At 37.0% G+C, this 11,309-nt stretch overlaps 1 protein-coding gene across 3 annotated transcripts in view; it reads left to right on the top strand.

Annotated features, from left to right (window-relative positions):
• Positions 1-2,682: 2,682 nt before the first annotated feature.
• CSGALNACT2 (chondroitin sulfate N-acetylgalactosaminyltransferase 2) overlaps positions 2,683-11,309 on the top strand; it is a gene marked incomplete at both ends in the record, with an annotated part of 32,306 nt that continues 23,679 nt past the window's right edge. The window contains 4 exons of one of the 3 annotated variants that reach the window (XM_084245280.1): positions 2,683-3,364; positions 5,661-5,877; positions 7,381-7,482; positions 11,125-11,303. In XM_084245280.1, coding sequence (XP_084101406.1) covers positions 2,704-3,364; positions 5,661-5,877; positions 7,381-7,482; positions 11,125-11,303 — 1,159 coding nt within the window. The remainder of the gene's footprint in view (positions 3,365-5,660; positions 5,878-7,380; positions 7,483-11,124; positions 11,304-11,309) is intronic. The other 2 variants (XM_084245279.1, XM_084245281.1) reach the window with 2 other exon arrangements.

Genomic DNA, 11,309 nt, shown 5'->3' with positions numbered 1-11,309 from the left:
GTTATTACTTAGTAGTTATATAACTTATTTAAATCTTTTTACTTATGAGTCTATTTTTCCTATATGAAATTAAAATGATAATTACTATTCTGAAAGGATAAAATGGGAAATGAATGAAGGTACTTTATAAACCAGCAATTTTCAGGATTTGGGGGCCACATTTAATCTACTTTTAAAATATATTTTTGTGGAACACACACATAGAATTGCAATATAAAATTTACTACTGATATACACTGATTTTTCCTGTTTTATTTCATAGAAACATAGACCTTTGGCAGTTATATCTCACAGTTTAAAATGCATTGTCTATGTAAAGAAAAAGTTACAACTCAAATGCCCAAAAATAGATGACTGGATCAAGAAGATGTGGTATATATATGCAATGGAGTAATATTCAGCAGTCAAAAAAGATAAACTAATGCCATTTGTAGCAACATGGCTGGAGCTAGAAGGAATTATGCTCAGTGAAATGAGTCAGAAGGAAAAAGAAAAATATCGGATGGTTTCACCTATAGGAGGAATATAGGGGAACCAAATAAGACATCAGGAAAGAAATAATAACAATACAAAACACAACAAAACAAAAACAAACAGACAATTATAAACCAGAAACATCCTATAGTAGAGGGGAAGGGAGAGGGATCGGAGGGAGGGAGGAGCACAGGGGACTGTGGTGATGGTGCACGGGTGAATTGGTGGAGGAAATTCTATGCGGACTACACCGGAGGGGGGAAAAAGCAAACATTGTTTAAAAATGAACAATGATGTATAATATATATAAATAAATTAAAAGAAAAAAGAGATGCTGGGTTATATACTATTATATTTATATAACTATATTTATAAATATAAATATATATTAGTTATATATGTATAACTTTAGTAATAATTTATACAAAGTTATATCTCCATATTTTCAGGTTTTAGCCTTTTCCCTGATAAGGGATCAGTAGTAGCTCAATAAATAGAGGAAATACCTCTGGATTTTAGCTTCCAAAAAACAAAATTAAATGCTTCAGATTTAATGATTTTGAGGCATAGTAAGATCCTAGAACTAATATCAGCTTTGTATCTCTATTTTTAAATTAGATGTTATTTCTGAAAACCAAACTTTTTCCTTATTTTTGGTCTACATAAGATAATACAAGATTTATGATCCGTTACATAGATGCTGTCATAGTAAACTCCCTTTTGATGAATTACATTTTTCAAGATTCTTGGTTATCTTTGGGTTAACTAAAGTAATAAGTGGCTATGAGTAGTTAATTCAGTTGTTTGTGATTTAACAAATAGTGTAAGAAGTTTGAATGTATCCTATATATTACGCAGATATGTACCACCAAAAAAACTGCATGTTGCGGCATTTTCCACAGAAGTTATCAGACTTTCTAATCACCCAGAACGTGACTAGGTCTGATGTTCACTAAGTGATCTTCTTCCTCAGGTTCTGCTGTGCTTGTAGAAACCACTTCTGTGGAAAACCCTGCCATAGTATCACATAATCCTTTTTGACAAACACTTGGTTAGACTGTAAGTTCTTTCTACACTGGAGGCCTCCCTGCTTCTTGTCTCCTAAGTTTTAACCTTCTCTTTTTGTAGAGTTAAGGATCTTGATTTAGAAAGACAGATTATGGGAGAGCTCACTTAATTGGTTGTGGTATGAATAGTAGCATATAACTTTGTAAATTTATAATTTTTCTTAATTTTCCCTGCAGATAAATACTAAAATGTTCATGTTTTTTTCTTTATATAGACTCCAGACTTTTCCAGACTTGTAGGAAATCTGTTGCTGTGTAATACAGTGGAAAGAATTATGTGATCTAATGCTCAAATAATCTACTGCAGAACTTGGGCTGTAGAAATGTTTCTTAATATGTTTTCCAGATGTCTGTGACCTTTTGAAATTGTTTTTATCCCCCACTTAGCTTGAAGGTTCTTGGATTGACTGAGTTAAGCCATAGAAATTAATAAAGTGAATTGAATAAGCTGGAAGAAAATCCCTCTCTAGTAAGCCATTTTCAGTATAACAAAAACAATTTATAGAAACTCAACTCTAAAATGGTGATATGCTGTAAGTGGGAAGATAATTAAATAATTGAAATATTATATTAAAAAATTATAAGCAGTATAATTTTCAATCAATTCGAGAATGGTAGGATGTAACATAGACTATGCTAAACATTATTTTTATGTTTCTTAGATTCACTGAGGAGGCTATGGATGTGTAGCCATTCTGGCTTAAAATGTTACATATATTTTAGTGTTTTTTAAGATGTTTTTCTTAATGTCTTTTCCCAGCATTTACTGAATATTCTAAGTTGTATTAGCACTTTCATGGTGCTCTCCACATAGTAGTCACAAAACTAGGTTTACTGAAACTGACAATTTGATGTGCTTAAAATTCTGATTGATTCTGCTCTGTTTCTTTCAGAAAAGTCACCACTGATAATGGAATTTTATTTGATTCTATAGATCAGATATTTTGGATATCATGATAACAATACAGGAAGTATACATAATTTCTTATTTCTGCAAGTAGTTTTTGACTACTGAAGAAGGAAATTTTTTAAGCTACAGCAGAATTCATTTTGGTACCTCTTTATGGAAAATCTGATTTTGTTTTTAATTTTGGATAATATTTTGCTAAAGTTATGAGCAAGCAAAGAACATACCTCATTAGGCAAGTCCACATTAATAAGAATGCCTAGAAGAGGGTTGATTCTTCAGACCCGGACCCACTGGCTGCTATTGGGTCTTGCTTTACTCTGCAGTTTGATACTATTTTTGTACCTTCTGGAATGTGCCCCCCAGACTGATGGAAATGCATCTCTTCCTGGTGTCATTGGGGAAAATTATGGTAAAGAGTATTACCAAGCCCTCCTGCAAGAGCAAGAAGAACATTATCAAACCAGGGCAACCAGTCTGAAACGCCAAATTGCCCAACTAAAGCAGGAATTGCAAGAAATGAGTGAGAAGATGAGATCATTGCAAGAGAGAAAGAATATAGGAGCTAATGTCGCAAACTATCAAGTCAACAAAGAACAAGCACCTAGCGATCTCTTAGAATTTCTTCATTCCCAAATTGACAAAGCTGAAGTTAGTATAGGGGCCAAACTACCTAGTGAGTATGGGGTCATTCCCTTTGAAAGTTTTACCTTAATGAAAGTATTCCAGTTAGAAATGGGTCTCACTCGCCATCCTGAGGAAAAACCAGTTAGAAAAGACAAGCGAGATGAATTGGTAGAAGTTATTGAAGCAGGCCTGGAGGTCATTAATAATCCTGATGAAGATGATGAACAGGAAGATGAGGATGGCCCCCTGGGAGAGAAACTGATATTTAACGAAAATGACTTCATAGAAGGTAATATGAAAGATGTGTTGGTGTGACAAAATGCTATTGTATGCTGAGAATGTAAGCCAATCGTGGTATTAAAACATTTATGTTTGCCCACTTCATTCCACCAAGAATTTGAAATGGCTTTGGGGGGAAAGTTTTAATGAGATTATAATAAAATAGAGAATAAGAATCAGGGAAACTGAAAAAAATCTAAACTTACAGAGAGAATGCTACTCAAGTTGAAGGGCTCTTTGGGTTGTGTGTATATTTGCATGTGCGTGTGTTTACATTCCACTCTTATCTGATCTTGATGTTCCTGTTACACATTTTTAAAAATGTATCAACTAAGGCTCAAGATTTTAAAACCATTTAATAAAGAAAAAAAACCTCAACCTTAGTGGTTATTCTATATTTTTGAGGGAAGAGAATCACTTATCCTAACATCAAAGAGGCATACATAGATTTTGAAAAGCATATTTGAGATTTGGAAAAGTAAAGAGAAGGCATAGGCTTTTTATATATCAAGTTAAAAAATGAATGAAATAACTGAGGAACACTGCTATAAATTTAAGGTATTTATTGATTGCTATAAATAGGAATAATTATAGATCCCTACCCATCTCCATCTTAATACCCCGCTTGATATTCAATTGCAAACTTAAAGCCATTTTGTATATAAATCTTTATTAAAAGTTCTCTTTGGGGCCTCCGGTTCAATCCCCAGCGACCCGGTGGGAGTCCCACAAGGCGCACAGACCTCTCCTGCCGCGTCCGCTGCTCCCCTCAGCAGTGTATTTCATCAGTCTGCCTGTTCTGTTCCCTGCTCTGGCTCTGGTGAATTCTCTCACCCTCCCGCACTTCTGACTGTACCCAGTGCTTATATAAATAAATCTTTAAAAAAAAAAAAAAAGTTCTCTTTGCATGATTTGCACAAATAATATAACACATGTGTAGTTTGGGGGTTTTTACCCCAAATCATGGGTATCATTTGCTCTACCTGAAACTCTACCTTAGAGTCTATCAGGGAAAGCATGCTTTTCTATGGTATTTCTGCTGCCTTCTCCCTGTAGACACTCTTTTCTGCTGTCCCTTCCCTCTATTTTTGATGGATTGTTTCAAAACTTCTAGTTTTCCTGTAATCTCAGTCTTTTGTCTTTTCACTCTGTATTTGTAGTTTATGGCAGAATTGAGAACTGCAGAGGAAATAAGATAACTAAGTAACTGGAGTAAAATGTCTTCACATCTGCCTCAAAAGAAAGAAAACTATACCAATTTTATATTTTTTGGCTTTTACTTAACTTAGAACTCTTCTTGGATTCTGTCGCTTACAGGATTTTTCTCTGCATGAAGCATACTTTGTCCCTCACTTTCCCTCCACTGTGCCACTCCCCTCACAAAAAAAAAAATAATAATAAAAATTACTGACAACAACTTCATCATTCCTATTCTTTGAGACTTCAGCTTAGATGTCACTTCTTCAAGAAAGTCATCTCTAAGAAAGTCTAAGCAGTGCTTCTTGTGTACTCTGGTAACCTACCTGTGTCCCCCCTTACAGCACTTACTGTGTGGCATTGCCCATTATCCTGATTTGCAGCTCCTGCTAGTTTCTCAGCCTTAGGAGAAGTAGGATCAGGTCTGTCTCATTCACTGTTTTATACCAAAATATTAATATACCTAACCTGTCTCCTGAGTGTCACACTTAAAAATTGGATTCCCCAGTAGACTTTTCTCCCAAAGGCCTCTCATATCACTGTTTATATTAATTTTTCTTTGACTTCATTCTCTTCAGTATATATGTATATCTATCTGTCTGTCTATACCAGTTACTATTTACCATTATTTGTGGGTTTATTTTTCTGTCTCACTAAAATAACCCTTCCTCAAAACAGGGACCACGTAGTCCTCTTTATACCACCGGTGACTAAAGGCACTCAATTCATTTTTGTTGAGCTGAGCTGAGCAGTAGAAGTTTTGAATATCGGGTCTAGAACTTAATATTTCTAGAAGTAATTTATTTTCATCATATGGTCACTGTTGATTGACTCCACTATCTAAAAAATCATGTAAGAGAAAAATTGTTATCTGAAGCATATTTTATGGATTGAATAATAATATAATAGCAATGAAATTTTTAAAAAATCCTTTGTTTTGAAGGAATAGTTGTTACTGACTGTGTAACAGAGGTAAATATTTTCACAAATACATATTTTTAACCCTGTGAGCCTGATTTTATATTTTGATCTTTGAGTAAAATGAGTATTCACACTGAATTTATAAACTTGCCATAGAGACATCTTTGTCCTTAACTCTTTTTCTTTAGGTTACTATCGTACCGAAAGAGATAAGGGTACACAGTATGAACTCTTTTTCAAGAAAGCAGACCTTATGGAATATAGACATGTGACTCTCTTCCGTCCTTTTGGACCCCTTATGAAAGTGAAGAGTGAGATGATTGACATTACTAGATCAATTATTAACATCATTGTGCCACTGGCTGGAAGAACTGAAACATTTGCACAGTTCATGCAGAACTTCAGGTAATTTTCAGGACTTTAACAATTTGGCTAAGTGCTCCTTAAAAAAAAACTTTATTGAGGGGCCTCCCTGGTGGCCTAGGAGTTAAGTCTCAGCACTATCACTGCAACGAGTTCCCTCCCCAGCCAGGGAGCTAACCCCCATGGCACAGCAGACCTCTCCTATCTCACCCAACTGCGCCCGTTAGCAGTGTATTTCAGCAAATCCACCTGTTCTGCACCCTACTCTGTCTCTGGTGAATACTCTCACCCCCCACACCTCTAGCCTACATCCCAGTTCTTCTACAAAATAAATAAATAAATATTTTAAATAAATAAATGAAAATGCTCCCTTTAAAAAAACAACTTTAGGGCCTCCCCAGCGGTGCAGCGGGTTGAGCGCCACGCTGTGAAGCTATCCGCAGCCTCTGCAGCACAGGTTTGATTCCCGGCCAGCCAGGGAGCCTCCCACATGGCGCAGTAGACCTCTCCTGCCTCACCTGCTGCTCCCCTCAGCAGTGTTTTCGGTCTGTCTGTCTGTTCTGACCCCCACTCTGTCTCTGAAGAATCCTTTCACCCACCTGCGCCTCTGACCTGTACCCAGTTCTTGTATAAATAGATAAATCTTTTTAAAAAATAAATAAAAATAAAAAATAAACCTTATTGAGACATAATTTTTATACAATAAAATCCACATATCTTAAGATAGAGGTTTTATGACTTTTGACAATTGTATACATTCATGTAGCAACCTCCCCACTCAAAATACAGAAGCATGCTATCTCCCCAGAAGATGCCTTTGAGAGCAATTTTAATTTTTAAATTGAAATAAATTTACCAATTGTCCCATTTTAAATGCTTTAATATACTATTTTTAATGCTTTGCAATCCCAATCTCTATTCACATATTGAAGTTGTTGGATTTAAAAGTTAACACTACTTTGTAGCAGAATATCTAGAAGTCATACTTCCAAATCAGTTTTGCTTGTTTGGAATAACTTGCTTGAGATCTGATAACCTAAAACATTTTTCTATTACCTTACATGGGTTACTTTCAGTGATACTGTATTCTTTACAATAAGTAATCTCAGTCAGTCTTGGCATATATTTATTCCTTGATGATAGGTATAGTTTTTGGAATTACCTAGTCTGAATACAAAATAACTCTTTATCCTAAATTTAAATATTTGTTTACTGATTGGACTTATTTCCTTTAGTAGCTTGTTACTTACTTCTGAAAGCAGTACCAAAGCAAAGATTCAAAAAATGTTTTAGAATATGGCAGCTGTTTACATGGTCCTCTGAGGGTTGTACTCATTTAGGCATAAGTGTTGTTATATGATTGCTGTGTTACTTAATAATTCACCAGTATCACTACTTTCATATTTATTCAAAATTGCATGCAGTTTTGTTCTAAATGAGTAATGCCTTGTTTGTTTTCTTGTTAATACTTCTTTGTGCTTACTTTCTGAATGAACAGTGCCTATTATATTTTCTTGAATGAACTTTATTTTTCAATTCTTTTAGGAATGTATGTATTCATCAAGATAAGAGAATTCATCTCACAGTGGTGTATTTTGGTAAAGAAGGATTGTCTAAAGTCAAGTCTATCCTAGAATCTGTCACAAGGTTGGTGAGCCATGTCCACATGGAAGTCCACATGGAAGAATGAGAACTTCACATATTTAATGATTTAATAATTTTATTTTTCTGTGTTTTTATAGAGTAATATTGGTTTACTACACTGTATATGATTCAGAAGTATAGCTTCACACCTCTTCAGATGTATGTTACCACACCACACCCACCCCAAGGCACCCATAGTCCTCCACTACGGTCCATTGGACCCCCTCCCCTTCTGGTAGCCTCAATTCTATAGTCAGATTTCTAGGGTTTGTTTTGGTTTGATTTTGTCTCCCTTTGTTTTCTCTATCCCACATGTAAGTGAAATAGCTGCTATTTAAGAGTTAACCTATCGTGTGAGGTGATCATAGTAAGGTCCTCATTTCATCCCTACGGTCACTCATGTATTCTCTATTACTTGTCTTCCTTTAACCTCTTAGCAGTAGCATGATATCAGGGCTCTCTCATTCTGTGGCCCACTCATTTTCTCTATATTTGCTTCCATTTATTTCCTTCTGTTGAATTCTTTCCCTTGTATTAAATCTAATCTCTTCACTTTGATAATCATCTCCTGAGCTTGTCTTTTACTTGTCACCTTTCCCCATATTTCTCAAGTTTCTTCTTTTTGCCTTGCAAATGATGCTTATGTACTCCCCCAACCCCCATCCATAAGAAACACCCACCTGACTCTACAGCACTCATAGCAACTGTTAGGTTTCTACCCTTTCACAGCTAAACCTCACAGAAGAGTGGTTCTCTAACCAACTCCTCTAGCTCCTGGCACATGGTAGGTGCTCAGAGGATTGAAGGTATAATTTAATAATTCCTTAATACTCCATTACTAATTCTGTAACTTCTGAGCCTTTTCATCTCTAAGTTATAGGCCCAAAGTTATGATCTAACCTGCCAAATTCAACTTTTTCTCTGTCATCCTCCTTGATCCCTTTTCCTAACCTGTGATCTTTATTGAACCATTCCTCTTATGTTTATAAAATGTAAATATTTTGTAAATATAAATATGTTATAATGTACGATAATAAGTTGGTTGTCTTTTCTGACACACCGACTCTGTATCCCTTACTTGCTTCTTTTCCTTTCTGCCAGTTGTGGCTGTTCCCTAAGAGTCTGGATTTGGCTGATCCTTCCCTTCCAGTTGTTTAACATGCATTGAGTCCCACCAGTTATGTTCCATGTACACTGCTCAGGAGTCTGACTGGGTGGTTAGAACAGGACTGGGCAGAGAGGCAGAAGTTTCAGTTCCTATCCCAGAGGGACTCCCTCAGCTGTGGTGCATAAAAACATTTTCCTATGGTAACCCCTCCTCCTGGTGGCCCTCTCTCAGTTCAGACTAAGATCATTCTCATAATCCTCCAGGTTTGATATCTAAAAGCAGCATCTTTCACCCATTTTTTACCTTCATTTAATCAGTTCTTGCTTACCTCTTCCCTGTCTTTTCTTTACTGCTGCTACCACTCAACCCATTTCCCCTTTCCCTCCATTTCTTTCCCCCTTCTCCCACCTTAAAATTTTCAGGTCACCTACTGAGTGTCATTCACTCACATGAAATCATTGAACTTATCCCTGCATTAATCAAAACTCAATCAAGGATAACTCCCCAAATTAAGGATTATGACAGCTAGCAACAGCTTTGTTATGTCAGTGTATTATAACTAGAGACTTGAATTCCATCAAAATTCTCTTGTCTTCTTGTTTTTCTCTGCATGTTCACCTCATTCTCCTATTGCAGATTGGTTTCTTCCACAAACGAGGTATATGGCTTTTGGCGACTCTGGGCTCACTACTCAGCTTTGCCATCAGAAAGAAAAGAGCTTTCTCCCAGATGCAGTTGAGAAAATCCAGGGAAGAACTTTGTCCACTCTTGAGCCAGTCACTATGCCCAGGTGGGATGGTAGTGGTGGGGGTAGTTGTTATTGGGCCAGCTTGAATCTGGCCCCCACCCCTAGGAAATTGTAATGGTTGGGATATGCAATAATTAGTACCTCTACCTGGTGCTGGGGATATGAGTTATGATCAGCACCTTCCCTAAAGAAGGGAGAAGTTTATATCCCATAAGGGGAGCATGGTTCTTAGAGCACTTAAGACTATGTGCACTCTTTGAGCTTTAGCTTCCATCTCTCCATTTCCAGTTCTATACTAAATGTACAGTTATACTAAATGTGCACATAACATTTTGTAAAATTAATCTCCCTAAAATGTTCCTTTTTTAATCCAACACTGCCCTACTATAGTTATAGCCTAGTCCAGCTTTATTATTCAACATACCCAGAAGCCTTATTAAGACATAATTGTTCAGCTCCATACCTAGCATTTCATTCAGGGGTCAGGGGTGAGGACTGAGAATTTGCATTTCTGACGTGTTCCTAGGGGAGCTGTGCTGTAGGTGACTTCCCTGGGAGAACCACTGCCTGGTGGAAAAACCCTGACTCTTCCTTGCCTTTAGGACACTCACCATGCTCTTTAACTTCTCATGGAAGATATACTCCTTAGTCTGACCCTTTTCTGCTCTATTCTTATTCCCATTTTAAGAACCCTCTGTTTCAATCTGATTGTCAGATTCCTGTCCTTTAAAATACTTTCTACTTTCTTATGTCTTTTTTGCCTTTGAGAATAATTCGAATGACCACTGAATTCGGGATTTTAACCCAGGCATAACTTAAATTCCAGTTCTAACATCTTCTCTCCTCCAGTAAAGTGATTTTTTCCCCTCAGAACTGCTGTTCATTCATTCACTCAGCAAGTACTTATTGACCTTCTACTGCATGAGGCTCACTGTGTTTATAGTACTCAACAAAAACCCCTGCTCTCATGGAGCTTACTTTCCCAGTGCAGGGAGGCACTGAACAAACACATCTGGTAGTGCTGAGGAAAACAAAGCCAGACAAGGTGATAGAGATTAAAGAGAGGGAGTGGGGCTGCTTCACATCTGCAGTGAGGGGAGGGGGTCCGTCTGATAAGGGGCCATTTGAGTGAAGACCCGAAGAGCTGGAGAGTTCTTGGTATCATTGGTGTGGAATGCATTATTTATTACCAGACATTATGGCTTTTTAAAAAAAATATTTATTTATTTATGCATACAAGAACTGGGGTACAGGCCAGAGGTGTGGGGGGTAGGGGGAGTGAGAGGATTCACCAGAGCAGAGGAGGGAACAGAACAGGCAGACTGATTGAAATACACTGCTGAGGGGAGCAGCGGGCAAGACAGGAGAGGTCTGCTGCAACATGTGGGTTAGCTCCTTGGCCAAGGATTAAACTTGTGCTGCGGTGGCTGCCATAGCTTCATAGTGCTGCAGCATAGCCCTTTGCACTACCAAGGAGGCCTCCACATTATGGCTTTTTTTGTGTATATAGAGATTAGCTTCCCAATAGAGTTTTAAGTTCTTTAAGAGCAGCAGTCTCCCAACACTTTTTAACCTCACACTACCTATATGTTACCTCAAATATGGACATTTAGAGGATGTATCTTTCCCTGATGATGAACATACAAGTTGATGAATTTCTTTCCCTATATAAATGTAGAATCAACATAAAAGTATCTGAAGTATAAAAAAATTGTAAGTCATGTTGAAGGAAGAGAGTTGTTAAACTTTAAGTAGGACTTATCATTTGTTGTATGTGCTTTCCTCATAGTGAGTCTAATTTTCACAATTACACCTTGGTCTCATTGAATGAAGAATTTAATCGTGGACGAGGACTAAATGTGGGTGCCCGAGCTTGGGACAAGGGAGAGGTCTTGATGTTTTTCTGTGATGTTGATATATATTTCTCAGCCGAATTCCTTAACAGCTGCCGGTTAAATGCTGAGCCAGGTGCGT

This window comes from Talpa europaea (assembly GCF_964194135.1).
Source record: "Talpa europaea genome assembly, chromosome: 10".
NCBI classification, from domain to species: Eukaryota; Metazoa; Chordata; class Mammalia; order Eulipotyphla; family Talpidae; genus Talpa; species Talpa europaea.
Note: the sequence above shows the minus strand (reverse complement) of the source record. Positions and strands in the feature narration are given on the sequence as shown.